The 20,578-nt window shown below is 42.9% G+C and overlaps 3 protein-coding genes across 4 annotated transcripts in view; all 3 read left to right on the top strand.

Annotated features, from left to right (window-relative positions):
• GATA2 (GATA binding protein 2) overlaps positions 1-20,578 on the top strand; it is a 627,541-nt gene that overhangs the window by 378,369 nt on the left and 228,594 nt on the right. The gene's annotated exons all lie outside the window — the stretch shown is intronic.
• Positions 1,673-11,573, top strand: HMCES (5-hydroxymethylcytosine binding, ES cell specific). Its single transcript, XM_048489765.1, has 7 exons — positions 1,673-1,891; positions 2,676-2,872; positions 6,332-6,475; positions 7,621-7,740; positions 8,824-8,987; positions 9,569-9,761; positions 10,545-11,573. Exons 2-7 carry the CDS (start codon positions 2,690-2,692, stop codon positions 10,740-10,742), a joined length of 1,002 nt encoding a protein of 333 aa, XP_048345722.1. The 5' UTR covers positions 1,673-1,891; positions 2,676-2,689; the 3' UTR covers positions 10,743-11,573.
• On the top strand, positions 15,069-18,660 carry LOC125429033 (histone H2A type 2-B-like). Its single transcript, XM_048489771.1, has 2 exons — positions 15,069-15,185; positions 15,428-18,660. Exon 2 carries the CDS (start codon positions 15,518-15,520, stop codon positions 15,896-15,898), a length of 381 nt encoding a protein of 126 aa, XP_048345728.1. The 5' UTR covers positions 15,069-15,185; positions 15,428-15,517; the 3' UTR covers positions 15,899-18,660.

Below are 20,578 nucleotides of genomic sequence, written 5' to 3'. Positions count from 1 at the left end.
TGCTTAACTTCAGCTGGATCATGCTAAAAGTAGCTTAAGTATACGCTTAAATGTAATGAGTGAAACAGCCCTAAAAACTTTCAGATAACGCCATGTATGTTCAGCATGAAAACATATGGTTTCTCTTAGTCTCCATGTCCCAAAAATTCTTGATTGCAATAACATGCAGTTCTGTGGATTTATCCACACTTCACCATCTGATTTTAACTGCTGCTGAAGTCCATTTTGTTGTATTTCTGTACTCTTGCATACTGCTGACTGACTTTGCCAGCCTCGTCTGTTTACCTTTTAACATTCTATGCTGAAGCTCAAGGAGCTTGTACAAATAGAAGTGAAAAAGCCTGGTGGAAAATATGTTCACGTTAAGTGCCAGGTATGATGGCTCACTGCCAACTGTCTTAATGGCATAAGGGCCTATGTGTATGGGGGAGGGGAGAGGTGATCTATAAACAAGAACGTTGGTAGTGACCTAGTGGTTAGGCCAGAATTTGGGTACAGTGGATGCTTGCTGAGTGGCCTTGGGCCAGACACTGTCTCTAAATCTAACTCAGAAGATTATTGTGAAGATAAAATGGAAACCAGAAGAACAGTGCAAGCTGATTTGGGTCTGCACAGAGGAGAAGGATGGAGTGTCAATGAAGTAAAAACAAAAGGTGGGGGCATATGAAATATAAGTTGATTGGTGGGAAGCATGGAAAGGAGAATATGGGGGCTGCCAAGAGGGAAAGTGGCAATAGTGTGAGGAGATAGATAGAGAGCAATATGAGATGCCCGTACCAACAATCCTTGTGGATTCCCCAGTAACTTTAATTGTATGGGAAGTTAATTTGTATATTTTGTTTCAATTGTATAATGACTGATGCTCACTGTTCTGAGCATGTCTGACAGGGAGAACGGTTTATAAATCGAGTAACATAATTTTTTTTAATTGTGGGCAACTTTTACCAGTAATCTAAAAAGCTTCACTTAGGGATTTCCCATTGTTGGTACTGAGCACAGATTTGGTATATACCACAGTACTGCCTCTAAAGGGCACCCCACCCCGTTTTATTCAACAAATACCATGGGTGATTATATGAGAACTATTTAGGAATTAATTTCTGGATTCAAATTTGCCTGGAAAACCTGCCTTGCAATTTTCTGGAAGCCTAGCATTTAATCTCTATAAACGACTATACTTAGATTTATTTTTAATCCCATATTTTGTACAAAGCATTTAGACCGTGCCAGCAAGCTTCTCTGGGGTGCATTATATTGAAAAATACTGAAGTTATTCTACAATTCAATACAAAAGAGGTGCTACTAGACATCCAAACTACACTTCGAAAAGCTTTTGATTACTTCCTGCTCAAGAAATTTTCTCCGTGTAAAAAAAACAAAAGCAACAGCAGAAAGGTGTTAGTATTGTTTCCTGGTTCACTGTCTGCAGCAATAATTGAACATTACGCCCTATATCACGTGTGAAGGGATGCCAAACCAAAAACGATCGGGAATCTGCCGGTTGTTTAATGACGACGGGCAGATGACTGATCGGCTCCATTAAACAGAAAACAATTCTGTGCACACGCTTAAAGGCTCTGTTTTGTTTCACGTGCCGTTAAGGACCATATTGGGGCTTGAGCCCTAGCAGCAGTCGCAGCAGCGCGGTTGCTGAAGCAGGAGGTGCAATGCTTTCCCTCAGGCCTTCCCGCATAAGGAAGCCCCCGCTTCCCGCCGAAACTCCGCGTATGAAACGCCGGGCGAAGGGGTGCGAAAGCCGACTGCGAGGCGGCGCGTGGAAGGGAGGCGGAGAGGAACTCCGGGGTGGCGCTGACGTCACCGGGCTTCAGTGGCGCTCGGGAGGGCGCGCGACCGCGACCCTGCAAGCCCTGCGAGTCGGGAATCTGGCGAGGTAAAGGAGCGGCGTCTCTGGGGCTTCATCTTCTCCCTCCATCTCCTCCTCCCTGTTGCAATCCCGCGGGTGGACAGAGGGGGTGGGCAGCCGACTGCGGAAATGGGTTTTGGTGGGTTGGTTTGTAAACATGGATAGGCGCCTTCGATGAAACTCCCTTGCAGCAAACGATCCCTTCAGCAAAGAACGGACACCCCCTTTCACTCCCTCCCTAGCTGAGGAAGCCCCTTCATGCCCTCTTCTCCCTTTTTTGCTGAGGGGCTTCTGAGGCTAGTAGTGATTCCAATACTACACACCAGTTTAGTGGTGTCATGACTTTTCAGAATAACCTCCTGCTGATTTGGGTCAGTCGGTGCCCCAGAGAAAGTTCCATTTCGTTCTGTAATTTATCTTGAGCCCTAAACAGTGACATTTTCCATAATGAAAAATGTATTAAAGCCGTTTCTTTCCGTGAAGAACGGTTCTGTGAACGTTGCTCTCATTCAGTTTACTAAATCAAAGCTGATCTTACAAGCAGCTTATTTACAACATATATACTGAAAACGTATGAGGATCTTTTTTTGATGCCTTTTATGTTTAACCTCTTATCAAAATTGTTCCCTCAAGAAGAATTTGGGTCTGAAGGAAACCAGTTGTGCAGCAAATTATGAAACAGAGTGGTGGAAGTTTAAAGCCTGTAGCCTGAATGCTGAGTGTGGGATGTTTAGTAGAAAGCAACCAAACTTCTCTGTGTGCCCATGTTGGAACATGGGTACCACTGATTGAGTTCATCTGACTTTTGTAGGTCACAGGTGAAAAATGTGTGGCCGCACAGCAGTTTGTCTGGGAGCAGATGGCATCCGTCGGGCCTGTTCATACCTTGATAGACAGGGGAAGAGGAGATACCCTGAATGGAAAAATGCTGAGAAATATAGTCCTTCCTACAATAAGTGTCCACAATCTAACAATCCTGTGCTTCTCTCCCGACAACACTTGGAGAAGGTGAACCTCTAAATTCCATTTAGCGTGCATCACTGTATTGCTTTTTAAAATCGTGTGTTAGAATCAAATGGATTCCGCACAGCATATTTATAACGAGTCGTAATTGTTATAAATGAATTCGTTTTCCATGTATAGAAAGGGGAAATGAGTTCATTTATAACCATTGCAACCCGTTATAAATATGCTGTGCGGAATCCACTTCAGAATTCTGGCATATGACATTTATAGGTCTGCGTTTTAGCAATGGCTATATAAGAACTTTGCAGTTCAGAGGAATTCTGTGTGATCAGTGGACTTCAGTGGAGTTTTCCAGTTCTGAAATGAGGATATCTGTTATGGACTTGCATTTGACAAAGACTGCACTAGGGTATGGAGACGTTCATACTTCCAAGGGGATTCAACAGGGAACTTGATTCCAAGACTGCTGAACCATCTTTTTTCCCCCTGTAGTGAAATACAATTTTGATGTACAAACATTAAAATTTTCTAAATATGTAAAATTCATATCAAGAGATTTTGACAGCAGTGTGGATCTCTACAACTTGTGCCAGTGATCCTTCTCAAATGTGATCTCTTCCTCAGAAGTTATTATGAAGGGTCAAAGCTAAAGCATTTGGATGTGGCGGTTCTACAGGTACCACCACAGCCGTGGATTCTGACACCAGAACGATGAGGTGTAGCACACAAGTGATTTATTTTTGTTTATTCTGCATACTCCTGGGAACTGAGGTTCACATGTGTTTCAGAAACATGAGTGGGAAAAGTTCTGGTGAAAACTAAGAGGCACTTGGGTGCTGTGTGGTTTCCGGGCTGTATGGCCGTGTTCTAGCAGCATTCTCTCCTGACGTTTCGCCTGCATCTGTGGCTGGCATCTTCAGATGCACTTATTTCTCTCTTTATATATAGTGGTTTAATGCTTTTAAGTGTATATATACACACATGCACATACATACTACATGTTAACTGCCCCAAGCCCTGTCCAGGAAAGGATGGTACAAATTTTGTGCAATAGTATTTCAGGGTCAATACACTCATGCACCTGTATTGGCAGGCTATTATGGTTTTTCAGTTTCCGAGGAGGTTGGTTTCTTGAACCTTGGAAACTTGTAGTGCATCATTATATTACTTTTAGTAGCAAAGAAGTTGTTACATTTTAAAATAATTGCATTGCAAATCAGTATACATGTACAAATATAAACACTCTCATATGATTATGTTTCCAAGCATAACATTTTGCAAACAGCTTCCTCTTTCTTTTTCCTGCCTAAGCATTCTAGAAGGGAGTTCATACAGATGCTATAATAGCTAATCAATTGATTTTTTTTGGGGGGGGGGGGGAATTTAATATGTGCTGCTGAACAGTAATTCAGTTTTTCTACTCTCCTGGGATGAGTGACAGCTGTCCACAATTTGTCTGCCCACCACTCACAGACTTCTGCTGCACCTGCCACTCTTGGACCCCCTAACGGGCAGGTGCTGTGCTGTGCTTCATTGGCTAGGCAAGAGCAACAGAGCATGCTCTCTCCTGGCAGAAGAAGAAAGTTTGCATTCAGTAATAGTGTGTGGAGGGCAAAGAGGAAGGGGTGTGTAGCATTTTTCTGCAGCTCAGTATCAAAGCTATGAAGCCATCCTTTGCTGATTTTGTTTCAGTTCATTTTACCATGTAGCAGAAGTACAATACACATTGGTTTCTTAATATGTCAGAAACTAGGAATTTGTGTCATATTTTTGTATGTTTTTAACTGTCTATATACTTGTAAAAGTTGAGGCCTGCAAGATTTTTCTGATTTTTTGGTTCTACTAAAAATAAATAAATAAAGGTTTCTAAATATACTTTTAGTATACTCATGACAATACTAAAAGTGAATTTAACTAGAAACTGATAAAAGCAGAAGTGAAACCCGTTAGTCTGTTTCAATTGTTTCAACTGAGAAAAATGCAAGCAGTAACAGGCGGTAAGCTTTGTAGTGGTTATGCAGCAATTTTAAAATCCTCCTCCGGTAGTAGAATTAGAAAGGCTGCATGTAACCGCTTACAATAAAACTAGCCAATTCTGCGTTGTCTGTAGCTGTAGTCTTCTGAATAGCCTAGTGCTGAAAACGTTGCTAAAACAACCTAGTAGAATTCAAGTATTTGGTTTTCAGCTTCAGACTTATTGTCATCTTCAATTTTTCTTTTTCGCATGGTATATTATACTACAGTTTGCTGGGCTATAACTTAGGTTAAATTTGCAAGTATTATATCTTTACAGTGGTTTTCTGCAGCTTTTGCTGTCATACTCATTTCAGTCTAGAACTGGAGAGACCTGTTTATGAACTGTTACTAGCAGAGTGATCATAAACACAGAGAGAGTTTGCAGTGCCATCTTCAGTGGAGTTCATATGCTCTTAAGTCCATTGAAATCAGTGGATTTAAGAAAGGTGTAACTCAATTTAGGGAGATGTTGCTGGCATCTTTTAAACATAAAAATAGATTTAAAAAAAGGTTTGGTAGCAGTCAATATTTAAATTAACTAATTTGTACTGATCAATGACCACTATAAATTTTGTCTGTTTGAATTGACTGACTTGCTGTGGCTTCCGCTGGTACCAAAGGAAAAGGTAAGAAGATCCTTTTGCTCCAATCAAGCTAGTGGCCATGTGCTGATTTCTCTAGGTGGATGGGCAGCCCCAGGCACAAATACATGCTGCATGTGCAATTCTCCTCCCCTGTTCAGTATCTGGGACTCTGCAGACACAATGCTACTTAAAGGATAAAGTCCTACTGACTGGGATGGTGAGTGGGGTAGAGCATTCAACTGCCAAGTGGCTTAGCAGGATTTTGTTTTCTGTAAAGGGCTCTGTGGGCTCAGCACTGGCAGCTGTTTGCTTAGGCCGTTTCCGCACGAAGGCGGAAACGGCCGGGTCGGCGTTTATGACGCCGACCCGATGACGCTGGGACCGTCCGCATGGACGGTCCTGGGAACAGAGGCTGCTTATTCACGGTATGCCGGCGCCAACGACTTTCGGCATGTCCCCGGGCACTCCGACGCGTCGCCCGAGAGCCTGAGGACACGCGCCCCCCCTAATACCGCACGCCTGCTCCAGCGGTGCAGGGGGGCGTGTCCCCAGGCCTCGGTGACGCGCCGGAGGCCCGGGGACAAGGTAAGTGCCAGGTGGGGGAGGCGGCGTGAAGCTTCATGGCGGCGTTTCCCCAAAAAGAGAGCTGGGAAGCGCTCTGGGGAAACGCTGGCTTCAGGCCGGGAGGGCGGCGCGAGGGCGGCGTGGCTGCGTTGCAGCTGTGCCCCCTGTGCGAATGGCAGCCTGGAGACGGTGTTTTTACCGTCTCCAGGTCACCATTCATTGCCTGTGCTGAAACGGCCACAGTGTGTTGAGGCAGGAGCTTCTGATTACTTTGTCATTTTCCTACTCTTTCTGTGAGTGCTTCTAAGGTTTTCTTTCTATTTTAACTATATGGAAGGATTCCAGTTCTTTTGAGCGGGTCCTTGTAGCCATGCGTTGGGGACTCGTTCCAGCCTGGTTCAAGGAAGATGACCCATCTAAAATGCAGTACAACACTTCTAATTGTCGAAGTGACACCATGATGGAGAAACTCTCGTACAAGGTTAGTTTTGTGTAGCTCGCCACATGAAACAAGACTTTTATTTTTATCTCCTTCTGGCAATGCTGTCAATTCCTTCTGAGCAAGACACACAAACACTGAATATTCTTCCCTGGCAGTATTAGCCACAGTTGCCCTGGCTCATCCAATGTAAATGTTTCTGAACTGCATGCTGTGAACCCAATATCTTGATCTTCCTGAAAGGTAAAAGCCCAGCAAGAGAGAGCTTTTCACATGCCGTGCTTGACAGAGCAGCCTTGAGCAAACCCGCTGCTTGATTGTTAGGTAGGATAGCTTAGAGAAAACAAAACGAGAGTGGCTGCGTGCATGGAAGGCTTTTGGAAATGTGATGTACCAGAGTACGTTTATGAACATTCACTGAAAAGTTTATTCCAGCTGCTTTGTTCTACTACCACCCTCCCCTGCTTTGTTCTCTGTCGCAACTCCAGCAGCATGTGTAGAGGCTGTCTCCAGCATGGGACTTCCACAAAAACAAAATGAACAGCAAAAAGAGATGTTAACTCCTCTGAGAAAGCACTTTTGACATTTAACTTTTCTTGTCTCTCCACCAAGTCTAGAATGCACAGCCTTGTCAGTGAGGCAGAGCAACTTAGCAAATGTTAAGTGTGCTTAAATTGACCTACCCTATATCTTTTAACTCGAGCTTTCCTTTTAACACTGTTTCCTCTATCCATCCTTCTTTTATGCCCCCAATTTTACTACTCTTCCTTACTTAGCACTGTTACTTCCTCCCATGGCATACAGTAATTTTGCCTTGTTCATTATAATCGCCAGCAAAGCGTTAAAACACACAGGTGCAAAATCACTCCTTTCTTTGGGACTGTGATGATAGCATTGTATTACCCTTGTATGGTCAGTGAATGTTTGGAAATTCCTGTAATGCTGTAAGTGCCACAGACACATTCTGTTGTTAAATTTTTGCTTTGCTTCAGATAATTTTAGAGAAGACAAAAGGGGAATGGGACATCAGTCTGTCAACACAACTCCTCTATGAACTCTCATTGCTCTGAAAATCTATATATAATACTGGAAAATTCTCCTGCCTTGGATGTTTGTAAGATCTGACCATGCCACATGCATGGGTTGATATTTCCTCCTCTGCTCTCTCTTTCTCCTTTCCTCCAAAGGTGCCTCTTGTTAAAGGCAAGCGCTGTGTGGTGCTGGCTGACGGCTACTATGAATGGCAACAGCGCAATGGACAGAAGCAGCCCTATTTCATTTATTTCCCCCAGACTGTGCAAGGAATGGTATAACAATCATCCATTAATATTTAGTGCTAAGTTGCTCAACTGTTGTCTTTCATTCATGATACCTTTGTCCTCTTAAGCTCCAGCTTCCTTTGGGAAGTTGATGGTGTTTGTAGCAAATGTTGGAGCTTGTGCATATAACAGGGTTTGTTTGAACATATGTGCTTGAGGCTAAATGAAGTGCTGTCAAAAATAATAAGCGAGGGCTTGCTAAATCAAAGAGAAGACCAACAATCATTTTCTCACAGTTGATCTTCAGCATCTCATGCGTAACTTCAGCTACTCCCTTGGGAAAAAAAAGACATGACCTCATGGGATTAAGAGGCACAGGGCGGGGGGGGGGGGGTGCAGCTGTGCCACTTGTTCCCCATTTTAATCCTCATCACCTACTGTTGTGGAAATGTGAGCTAAAGGTTTGGTTCGCCCAGGGCACCACCCTGCTTGCAGAAGACTAGCTGCAGCAGCAGCTTGAATAAAGGGCTATGAAGTAAGGAGAGGATTCCCCCCCACCCTTCAGTTCTTAATCTGGATAGCTAAAATATTGTTCTCAACTCCTCGTACTAGGTGGATAGGATACACTACAGACTCCTGATAAGTGGCTAAAACCTCAGGCACTGGTTCTACAGGACTGCCTTTTCCCATGAGAAGGCCCCATTCTAGGTAGCCACTACTAAAAACAATGAGACTACCTGTCTTACTAGAGTGTACTGTGATCTAATAGTTGTAGTCTTTTATTTGCCAATTTTATTGTTCCCTTATGCCTTGTTTCCTTTTAATATTTATGTTCTTGTCCCATCCCCTTTATGTTCCCATACCTTTTTGTGTTTCCAGTTTTCTTCTGCCTAGAGATTACTTTCGATATATATTTACAGACTTTATATATTTTATCCTTTCAATTATAAGTATCTTGTTTATCTTATGCTGGTCTTTGCTGCCTTATGACCATAATAAAGATTGATTGATTGACTGTGACTGCATCATCTTTTGGTGTCACTGGAAGTTTAGCATGTCCAAGTGACAGAAGTATGAATCTGTCTTGTATGTATGCAGTGTTTTTAGTAATGTGGCCCCTTCTTTTTCCAGTTCAACAAATCAGATATAGAAGATGAAGATCCAAAGGGCCAGAGATTACTCACCATGGCTGGTATTTTTGATTGTTGGATATCCCCTAATGGAGGGGAAACATTGTACAGCTACACCATCATCACAGTAGAAGCTTCTAAAAGTGTAAGCTCCATCCATCACAGGCAAGGGAGAACAACTGGATTCTGGATTGTGGTTTGTTGTAGAGCAAATTGTAACGTGAAGCTAGGTTATGTGATTCAAACATCTCTACTTTATATATTGCTGTACTGGTATGGTTAGCATTTTTTTCTGAATAAATAGCTTCAAAGGAAAGTCAGATCACTGAGGTCAAGTACAGTTTGTTATTTTTGCTTATTTCAAACAATCACCCTTGGATGGGAACACTTGAATATCAGTGATCTATTTCAGGTGCCAAGTCTTAGCCTTGCCATAAATCATTCTCTTAGTGCTATCTCTGGCAGCAATCCTTTGAATAACTCCAAGCCCATTGCATGGCCTTGTCGCTCTGGCCCTGAGAAACCAAGTTACCTTGGTGAATGTGTATTGCAGATCCATGCAAATAACAATTGCTTGCACCCTTGCTTTCTTCTCCACAACAAATCTTCTCCTGGATTTTATTTTAATTTTTTGCAATTTGGCCATTACCACAGCTTAGATTGTTCCTGTTTTTCATTCACAATACATGCTGAACTAGGTTGGGGATTTCTGTCCACAACTGAGACCTACTTTTTCACTTATTTAGGATGCCAGCTATTCTGGATGGGGATGAAGCTGTTGAAAAATGGTTGGACTCTGCAGAAATACCCACACAAGAAGCGCTTAAGCTTATTCACCCCATAGAGAATCTTGCCTTCCACCCAGTCTCAACTGTAGTAAACAACTCTCGAAACAATACACCAGAATGCATTATACCCATTCAACTGGACCTCAAGAAGGTAAGGTCTGGTAATTGTAATTTCCTGACATGCTGCTCTTAATATTTTTCTGTAATATTTCATCAGATCAATTCATGTTATAATTACTGTTTTGAGCCTTGTGAAGCAGTTTCTGTTGTTTGCTTTAACAGACAAAGGGACAGCAAGTTCAGCATGTATGCGTTTTGCATCTCTGTTCAACATGTCCAGGTTGGTTGCCTAGTATCCAGAGTACTGTGCCTTTTTATCAGCCTTTGTAAAAGCTATCCTGGATTGTTTGAAATATCCCTGATAGGTTGGAAAGTATTGCACAGAAATTGCTTTGATGCCTTCTTAAAATATTAAAATATTAAAAATTTTTAAGAAGGCATCAAAGCAATTTCTGTATTTATTAAAGGTGTTTACATCCCATTTTCAAGAGGAAAATTTTATCCACAGTGACTTACAATACAATAGCACACAATATTAAAATCACTCCATTGCACTACAAATCAAGCAGCAGCCAAATAAGCACAAATTAAGAAAGAATGGCCAAGCAGAGTTCAGCCAAGAGCTGCAGAAAACATGACAGTCTTTGCCTGGCACCTAAAACAAGTCCTCTCTGCAGTAGGCATTCCAGAGATGGAGGGTAATTTCTGCATAATTTATGTTGGGGGAAAATGCCAGGTTTATTATCCTTGATGCACTTTATTTTTAAAAGTTTAAAATGCTTCTGGAAAGCAGGTGCCTTAAACAGGTTCACTGAATTTATCTGATGATTCCTTTGAAACATCTGATTTTACTAGTTACTTTTATGTTTTCTAGGAGACCGTGGTTAGTGCAAGCAGCAAAATGATGATGAATTGGTTAAAAAGCAAATCTAAGAAAGAGGAAGACGATGGCTTACCGACATGGTCCAGCCAGTTCATCCAAACAGCATCCAGGAAAACCAGTGCAAATTTTATGAACCAGGGGATGGAAAAGGAAGGAGAGCCTTCTGCAAAGCAATGCAAGAACGAGTAATTTGTGGACCCTTGGACTTGAATCCTAAGTAGATAACAGCCCCAGCTAATGAGTCCTGATCTTTGCTGCCCAGTACATTTAAATCTGGCTGTTTCTGCTAATTTGGAATGTGATATGGGGTTTTTTGACTACTTACTGGTGCCTGACAGTTGGGACTTGCCATTTAATCCTTAGTCTCCAGCACAAGTTGAGATCTGGATATTATGTATAGTACTGCTGTTGAGTTAGTCTCTGTGTCATGTTTCTTGCCCTGGTATTAATTTTATTTTAAGCATTTATTGTGCTAATTCTTCTTGAGCAGGGGTGTCCAACTCTGGCGCTTCAGATATTCATGGACTACAATTCCCATCAGCCCCTGCTGGCATGGCCAGTTGGCTGATGGGAATTGTAGCCCATGAACATCTGAAGCGCCAGAGTTGGACACCTCTGTTCTAGAGAGAAAGCTTCTGTTGGAGAGCTTCTGCTGCAAAATGACTAGGTGTGATTCAAGTGTCACCATCTCTGTGAAGCTAGTTTGCATCCTGTAATATTTTCTTATTTTTTCCCCAAGAGATCAGTTATATTCATGAGGAATCTACTCCATTAAGGTATAATGACAGCAGCTATCACATTATGTCAATTATAGCTTAAGATCAGCCTCCATGTTGACATGATTGCCCTCCTTTATGTCCACAAAGTATTCTCAAAACTAATCTCATGAGATAAAATACCACATATTTCTGTGGGCTGTTAGTTTTATCAGGAGTATAATATCAGAGGTCTGTAGTCTCTTCATCAAAGGAGAATGCATTTTGAACAATTCTACAATAAAGACAATTATTCCCTTTTGCAGGACAGATTATTTCTTGTAAAAAATTTTCCCTTCTGAAGTTAATGTTCAAATATGGCAATGCAAATAAGCCTAGGTAAAAATTGATCAAATAGAATAGTTTGAGCCAAGAATTTAGCCAGATACAGGATTTCTAGAAAACCTTAATTACTTGCCTTTTCAACAATGCTTATAGAAAACAAAGTTTTCAGCTCCCATGAATCGAGGAACATTATCACAAAATTCTGGTTAGTTATTAAAACAAAAATCTAGAAGCATTTTTACTATTACAGTAACTATGTCTTGCAGAATGAGCAATCATGTAAAGTTGTGAGAACTTTAGCTCTATTCACTCTGTATTCATTTCCTGGTTTAATGATAGAAGCACTATATCATATTAGGTTTTTCAATTCATGCCTGAAGATATCATTGCTCCTTAGAACATTTTGGGAAAATCCTGTCTAAAACCACAACATGAATGCATTGAAAAGCAATATATATAGTATACACTATAGTGCTGAGGCCTCATCTTGTCTGTGCTGTTTTCAGCAGAAGTATTCCGGCTGCCATAGTCTTGGTATCCTAGAACTCACAGGGGCACACAGAGCTGCCTTATACATACATGCAAGTCAGTGTTACTCAGGGGCAGTAGCTCGTCAGTGTTACTCAGGGGCAGTAGCTCTCCAGGATCTCAGGTTAGAGGTCTTTCACCTCTCCTTCCACCAGATCATTTTAGTGGGAGGTGCTGGACGGAGAACCTGGCATTTTCTGTGTGCCAAGCAGATGCTGTGTCACAAAGCGACAGCCCTTCAAGGCAGTTAATAAGGGGGAAGTGCTTTTCTTGGTTGCCTTGTTCTTGCGGGGAGGGTCTGGGTATATATGCATATGTATGTGTAGGAAAGAATAGAAGCCTTCTAAAGAGTGCCTGTCTGATGTAGTATGAACTGGTCAGTCAGCAGAGTTCCTATTGTGAGGACAGTGATAGTGGAGATGGGGGAGACAATTCCCCCTCATTTTTATTAGGAATGTTTCTCTCAGTCCCATGCACCTGTGGTACAGTAAGCAACATTTAAGAAGTTCCAGTGCTTGATGTTGAGGTAGGAGTGCCCAGGAAAATACTGTCACTAGTATAGTAAGAGGTCAGAAAGAAGGCCATTACAGCTTGCTGATTAACAGCAAAAGGGTCTCAGAACTTTCCTTCCTTGCTGACTGAAATGTTTGACCCTGAAACCCTGTTCTTAGCACTATGGTTATGGGGGGGGGGGGGGGTTGCTCTTAATCCCTACCAGCCTGTCAGAACAACAGCCCTGATTTGTAGATTGCTGGAATGCCAACTGTATAAGTCTCTCGCAGAATATACGGAAGTGGTTTCTCTCCCTGTAAGGTTATTTTCTAGATAAAATAATTGTTCTTTACTCCATCTCTTTAGGCAATGACTGCATGGAGTAAATACTACCCAATTCACCTGCCAGAACAACAAAACAGTTCTATAATTTTAAAATAACCGTCCAGAGAAACACAAGGCAATTGTAACAGACATGAATCTCTGAGTACTTTATTCCATTAGTGCGCACTCATTTTTTCTGCCACTTTCCCATTTATGTCAAAGAGGAAGTTAAGCACAACCATTATTGCTTGTCCTTTTCTCATTACACAGCCTCTTAAATGTCTGCATCTAGAAGAATTTCTATTTTTTTTCCCCCACCAAATGAAATATCTACACAAATATCCCACTGCCTCAGAAATATGCATACAATTTGGGGAGGGGGAAGACAGCAGTTGGTATAAAGCTGAATGCCCTAAAACATATTTCATATTGTATCATGCACACACTCAATCAAGAATTATCACGCTTTTTTGCAGCAGAAAGATTTACAAGACACAGAAAGCATTTCAGTTTCTCATTAATGTTGAAACAAATTCAGCAGTAGACTGGACCACCCATAGTTTTTGATACATTCTCTAAAAATGCATCTTCCCTTGTCTGTTAAATGTCCCATTTGAAAGGGGTCTGCACTTAATGCCTCACACAATCTAATCTTTGGCCCCTGATTTTTGGCAAAGATTTGAATAAACAGAAACCCAATTTTTGCTGGCAGTTTGGAATTATGAAGTCACTTTTTCTGTAGTTGATTATCCTTCTATTGTAGAGAGCACATGTGGGCCTTTCTCCCCCAACTGGCCAGTTTGCATTCTATCATCCCCATTGATGGGTTTAAGATTTTACTGAAAATGTTATGCATTGTGGTCACTTGGCCCAATATTTTATGCCATTAAAGAGCCTTTTATTTTGATTCAAACTAATCTTAGGGACTTTTCTTGTGAGGGATGAAATGAAGCATCTATCACAAGTCTTGCCAAAATTTGCAAGAACTCCAGGAATTAATTCCTGCATGGTCAAACTGGGGCTCCAATTCAGCTAGAAATTTCTGCTAACCCAGGATGATTCCACCTGCCTAAGGTCTTTTCCAATAGCATTTACCCTGCTCTGCTTTACAAAAGTCTTCCAAACTTACCTGGAGTAGATAGACCTTACTAATGTAATAAAGAGCCATGTGGAATAGTGGTTAAGTGCTTGCACTGCCACTCACACGGTCAGGAGTTCAAACCCCCTGTGGGTCAGATATCCTGGCAGCTGGCTCATAGTCAACTCAGCCATCAATCCATTCCTTGGTCGGTAAATGAGTACCGAGACCATGGTGGCAAACTGATGGCACTCCAGATGTTCATGGACTACAATTCCCATCAGCCCCTTTTGGCCATGCTGGCAGGGGGTGATGGGAATTGTAGTTCATGTAGTTCATAGGTTCGCCTCCACTGAGTCCTAGCACATAGCTAAGGGGTAAAGAATAGCCGGGGAAAGCAATGGCAAACTACCCCACAAGAATGGCTTGCCTATGAAATTACTACTTGCAGTGGTACCCCAGGGACAGACATGCCTGAAGGGGAAACTTTACCTTTACCTTTACTAATTTAATACCTTGCTCTGCCAATAGCCAGAAAGTCTGACTGAGTAGGTTTTAATTAAAAGCAAAGTGATAGTGGTTTCTTCAAAGAAGTAGTAACAGAATCAGGCCCAGTTTAGTCTGGTGATACATCTGTTTATTAATTAGTGGTGTTGTTGGGCAAAGTTAAAAGTAAAGTTCCTGCTTCTATTGTCGCTTACAACCGTGAACTCTCAGTGACAGTAGATCACTAGCTGCCTCTGCCTTCTGCAATTCAGAAGTGAGCCTGACTGCACAGGGTTGTTGCACCGTGGCAATGGTCAGCCTGTAGGTTGCATCCCTTTATCACTCCGCGCCAAAGCCCCCCACGACTCCCAAAGCTGATGCTGGTGCTGCAAATTAACATGCTTCACCAGCAGCTCTCTTTGCAGGCGGCCCAGCCTGTCCATGTTGCCGTTCCAGCTTCATCCGAGTCCGAACATGGACGACGCGAGCTCCTATGCAAATCAGGGATCGGAACGCCCGCCAATAGCCGCTCGGCTCCGCAGTCTTCCCACCAATGGGAAGCCGTCGGCAGGTTAGGCTTGGATTTATATCCTCCAGCATCTCGCGCTTGTTATTGTCACTGCAGCTGCGGTTGTCTCGCAAGGCGGGCGGTGCGATCGGCTGAGGCTGCAAATCTGGCTGACGGTGAGAGCCGGTGGGGAAGGGGGACCACCTGCACGGGGTGCTCCTGAGCGACTGTCGCGTTTACAGCGTAGCCGATTTCCCTAATCGTTCCCGCGTTGTGGCGCCGCCAGTCTCCTGCATTGGGGGAGTTGCTGTAGGTCGGTGTCGGCACGATGGGTTGTCTTCATGGTGCGTCCTGCCGCGCAATCGCCCCGGGCTCTTGTTCTAACAGTTGCATTTTTTTTATTTCTGTCTGTCTGCAGGCAAGGCCGTGCCTCTCTGCAAGCGAGCGCTCGAGCTGAGATTATAGCTCTCTGCGAGCGCCCTCCCGCCCTCTCTCCAGTTTTCTCGCCATGTCTGGCCGAGGGAAATCGGGAGGCAAAGCTCGAGCCAAAGCGAAATCGCGCTCCTCTCGGGCCGGCCTGCAGTTCCCCGTGGGGCGAGTGCACCGGCTGCTGCGAAAAGGCAACTACGCGGAGCGGGTGGGCGCCGGAGCGCCCGTCTACCTGGCGGCCGTCCTGGAGTACCTCTCGGCCGAAATCCTGGAACTGGCCGGCAACGCCGCGCGGGACAACAAGAAGACGCGGATCATTCCCCGGCACCTGCAGCTGGCCATCCGCAACGACGAGGAGCTCAACAAGCTGCTGGGCGGGGTGACCATCGCCCAGGGCGGGGTCTTGCCCAACATCCAGGCCGTTTTGCTGCCAAAGAAGACCCAGAGCTCCAAGAAATGAGCCTGGCGGAGAAGCAGCCGATCGGCCACTCGCCCCCCAACCCCCAACCCCCCGCGCCCCATCCACAGAATCTGGTGCTGCGGCCACCGGACGCTTCTTCCTTTTCTCTTCCACACTCGGTGCAGCCAGCGCCAGGCAGAGTTCCTTTCCTCATCCTTTGCTTTGGTGCAGCCACCGCCAGGCCTCCTGCTGCGTGCCCCCTTTTGGCTCCTTCCCTTCCCTGCCTGGTGTTATCATCGCTCGGCTTCCTTTTCTGGCCATTCCTCCTTTTGAACCATCTCTTGTCACTCCTGCCCCCTTCCTCTCTAGGGACAGGTGTGGGAAGAGCAGTCCTAATCACTAATGCCACAAAAAGGGCACTGGCTCTGGGCTTGGCTGTCACCTATTGCCCTAAAAAATGATTCTCCTCCCTCCCCCCCCCTCCCCTGCTGGTGATTTAGTTCTGAACCTACGTAATCTGCATTATTTGCGTGATTCAGTTTTTCCCCAGCCCCCTTAAATTTGGTTCAATTTGTAGGGTTTAGGGAAGGACGAGAAAGAAGAAACCATTCTGGAACCGGAAGAATAGTTTATGTGAGTTTTGTTTTATCCCCCTTGATAAACTGGGAAGCAGGACTAATGGGAAGAGGAAAAGCACCTCACCCTCTGGAAGCTTCAAGCCTGCTATAGGTAGAGTAGGGACTCTCATTGGCATGTGATCTATGTCAGAAAGGAGTCTGTGTGCCCCACCAAGGTGGGAAGGTGGACTGGAAGGAAGTATGACCTCTTTGTTGCTTTGTCATTTTGCACAAATATTCAGCCTCGTCTCTGAAAACTGCTCCATCCCAGAACTCGAGATGGTGATGGATCTACCTACCTGATGTTTGCTGCACAACCTCATTTAATGTGATCACAGGCTGTTGGATAAATGGGAGAGGCCACCAGGAAGCATCAATGTGAAAAACTCTTATCCTTTCAAGAAAGTAATCGTGTCAGATGCTACGCTTTTTTTAATCGTTTGCTGTATGCTGAAGTATTGTGTCGTCGTATTTGTACCGCATTCCTACTTGTGCACTCTTGTTAAATTTTGATTTTGTTATTGCTGAGCTATCTTTAAATCTGTAGTATAGTCGAGAGCTTTGCATCTGAGCCTTGGGCCTGTTGTATAGTCTCTTGGTCTGTTGTATAGTCAAGAGTCTTGGGTTTGTAAGGAAACTGAAGGATGCTTCACTTCCTGTGGGGTGTGCACACTAGTTCATTACACTTGCCTGTGCGGAAACAAGAACTCTTTAATTTAAAAAAATACAAAAACCTGTTTATCAGAGATGAAGGTGGCCCCTGTGAGCAGGAGTCCACTTTTCAAACTGCATTCAACTCTGAACATGATCTTGCGTCCTGAACTTCGAAGTGATGTGTTCAGATTTTCTGAATGCGCTTAACAGCTTAGCTGGAAAGCAAGACTAAGATTTATATCTATTTTGGTCCACTTGACGTCATTGGCACTAAAATCATTTCAAATGAAAGTATTTTTAGAATAATGGCTCACTTCTCAGCGTAGACTGTAGTATAAGCTCAATGGTGCTGACTGCTTCCTTGAAGCAGAAGTTATTAGAGTATGTTTAATCCTCCTCTCCCCGCTGCACTGTAAATTCTGTTGAAGCATCTCCTGCTATGTGTGGAGTTGAGCATTTTTCTCCTAGTTTGCACTTTAAACGATAAACTGTGTTCTCTGTTCACCATTTCACTTCTAGTTTTTAGACGGACATGCAAACTTGGCATCAGTGTAATGTTTTAGGGTTGGGTTTTTAGACTTAAAAGCCCTGTAATTTATATAAGAGTAAAATTTCTGGTTAATGTGGTGGTTTATTAAATAGGTGTTTGGATAATGTACGAGCATGAAGTTGGCCTTGCTGGTCCTGTGATGCATAGTGACTGTGGTTTTCTAGAAATGGTACTGGAGTAAAATCTTGCTTGCTTAGGTAAAAGAGTTGATAGAACCATGTGCATGCAGCAGCATCTAGGCTGAACTTGTAATATTTATGGGGCAACTGTGTATGTGCTGTTAAGTAGCATGTGTTCAGCCTCTCAAGTGAGCTGTAAACCTGTGGATGAAGTGTTGTCTTGCTCTGGTTCAGCTGATGATTTAATGACTGGAAAATGAAAGCAGTTTGTTCAGCAGCAATGCAATCCTAAAGAGGGATGCATCTTTCTAAGCACATCAAAACTAGTGTGTTTAGCGGTGTAATTCTGCTTTAGGGTTGCACTGCCAGTCACAGAACAGGAGAAATGTCACATTGCTAGAGTATTGTCTCTTCAGTGATACCTGAGAAGTAAAACCTTGATCTGCCCTTATCTGAGACTTCTCCCGCCCTTCCTCTGCAGACCCAGAAAAAGGCCTCTTGTTCCTAAATAGCTATCTCATTCCTCTGGCACTGGACCAGCGTGTGGTTCTTTCAGAAAGCACTGATTGCATCATTTTGGGGAGGGACTATGTAAATGCAAATAACTGGTAGGAAGTGGGAAAGTCTGAGTTTCTGTATTCGTGTTTTTCTGTCTTTGTTTTGAAGTTCAGTATTTTTGTTTTGTCAAATCAAAGATTGCTTTGTATTCACTAGAAAATGCAGAACTTGTGATACTGGAGAAAGTGAAAAACCAATATTCTTATTAAACTGGTTCAGTCTTGAATGCACATAAAACTTGATGTCATTTTGACATGTTATTTATGTCCTGCTTGGGGGTCATTTGATCCATGGGAAAATAAACTTGCCTGTAATTTGCATTTATACACTGTGATCCTAGAATTCTTGCTTGGAGGATAGAACATTAGAGGGTTGTAAAAGTTCTCCCTTTTTATCCATTAAAAAAATAGTCTTGACGAATTACAGCTGGAACTGTATCAAGCCTGAATTCCATTTTAAGCAAACTGTCACATAATGGTCTTGACAGTTAACTGTTTTAACTGTTCTCTGGCCTGGTTAACCGAGTGCCCAGCTTCTTCTTTCTCACTCTTGACCACTAGCATCAACATGCAAAGTCTGCAGTTCAACAATAGGATTCTGTAGAAGTTATCCTTTCCTGAACTTAAATGTCACAAAAGTGCAAGGAGATCTGGGACACTCCTATGAACCCTTGCGCATGACTTGGGTTTAGGATCATTACTGAAGCTCTGTCCAGATTTTGGTTGGGGCCAGTCTTCAAAGTGAGAGATAAGGAGGGCATGCTAATTGGAGCATAAGCTAGTCTTAAGGAATCAATCCTGTTCATTTGGAAACAAAACTTCCAAAGTTAATATGTAAACATTCCCACTAATTTTGATAATATTTTTAAAATGCTTTCTGCAAGCAATCTCAGCTCTCTGTATATGATGCTTATCCTGTTCCCTCCAAACACTGACCAGAACTGAAGTCCATATTGCTTTCACAGTGGTAACTGCCATGATCTTTTTCATACCAAGTTATCTTTATTTTTAACAACTGCATATCAAACAGCTAACATTGACAGGAGTTTGGTTCCATCAGTTGCTGGTCAATTTCTAGTTACTACTAGAAAGGACAATTCAGTTACAAGACGATGCCCCTTTTCACTGTGAAAACATTATTGGCTTCACATATGAGCTTCTATAAGGTTATTTTAGGGAGCCAGTGTGGTATAGTGACAGTTGTTCAGGTAGCTGGCTCAAGGTTTTTACTCAGCCTTCCGATGTTGGTAAAATGAGTACCCAGCTTGCTGGGGATAAAGTGTGGAAGGCACTGCAAGCCACCCCATAAACACAGTCTGCCTCATAAGTGTTGTAATGTGGCATCACCACATGGACCTGTAATGATCTGGTGTTTGCACAGGGGTCTATCTTTACCTTTTAGAATTTAAGAGACCTGGGTTCAAATCCTGATTAAACTAAGCAGGTGGTATTGGGCTCATTACACATTTTTAGCCTAATCTACCCGAGGGGTGTACTAAACTGAAAATTTGCCTGACTGAAAGGTATTCTTCCCTAAACCTACTGAATTCTGTATGTCAAAAACAAAGAAAATAGATCTCCTAAAGACTTTTTGTGAAGAGCTGAATCATCTGAATAGTGGCTTCTCAGCCCTTTGCTTGTGTAAAGATCTTATATGGATATAATAATTTAAGAGTCATGCAACAGTAAGCCATAGGAAAGGATGAAAATGGTGGATTTGGTGCTTTTCATCAACACTAATTCTAGTAGGTGTTGTCCTCAAAACTCTAGCAAGTGACTGGATCATTGTTACAATTTATGTAGGTAGCATAATTGGCATAATCCAGTTAAGATGCAGAGTGAGTCAGTGGTTTGTACTTTGTATTGATGAGAAACTTTAAGATTGTGTTGTCTGAGGCATAATCTTATTAATCTTTAGCAAAAACAAACAAGACTTGTGACTTAAATACTTAGTGTCTTTTTCTAGCATTTACTTTTGTGGACTCCAGGGCCCATTTTTCAGGACCATGCCCTAAGAAAGATCCTTTACAAATACAGGTTTGAGGTTATGAGGGTTATGCATTTCATTAAGGTTTGACCATGCTGGTTACATTTTTCCTGACCATTTTTATGTAATATACAAAATGTGGATCTGCATTAAGCAAGCATACTACATATGTGGTCTCCAGTCTAGAAAAGCCTACACCAACTCGTTAGTCTTTAAGGTTCCACAAAGACTGCAGCCATATTCATGCTTAGCATGC

This window comes from Sphaerodactylus townsendi, linkage group LG03, assembly GCF_021028975.2.
Source record: "Sphaerodactylus townsendi isolate TG3544 linkage group LG03, MPM_Stown_v2.3, whole genome shotgun sequence".
NCBI classification, from domain to species: Eukaryota; Metazoa; Chordata; class Lepidosauria; order Squamata; family Sphaerodactylidae; genus Sphaerodactylus; species Sphaerodactylus townsendi.
Note: the sequence above shows the minus strand (reverse complement) of the source record. Positions and strands in the feature narration are given on the sequence as shown.

Coding starts and splice junctions, on each gene's coding strand:
- LOC125429033 (XM_048489771.1), top strand. CDS start 15,518: ATGTCTGGCCGAGGGAAATCGGGAGGCAAAGCTCGAGCCAAAGCGAAA.
- HMCES (XM_048489765.1), top strand. CDS start 2,690: ATGTGTGGCCGCACAGCAGTTTGTCTGGGAGCAGATGGCATCCGTCGG. Junction 2,873..6,331: donor CCCGACAACACTTGGAGAAG/GTGAACCTCTAA, acceptor ACTATATGGAAG/GATTCCAGTTCTTTTGAGCG. Junction 7,741..8,823: donor CCCAGACTGTGCAAGGAATG/GTATAACAATCA, acceptor TTCTTTTTCCAG/TTCAACAAATCAGATATAGA.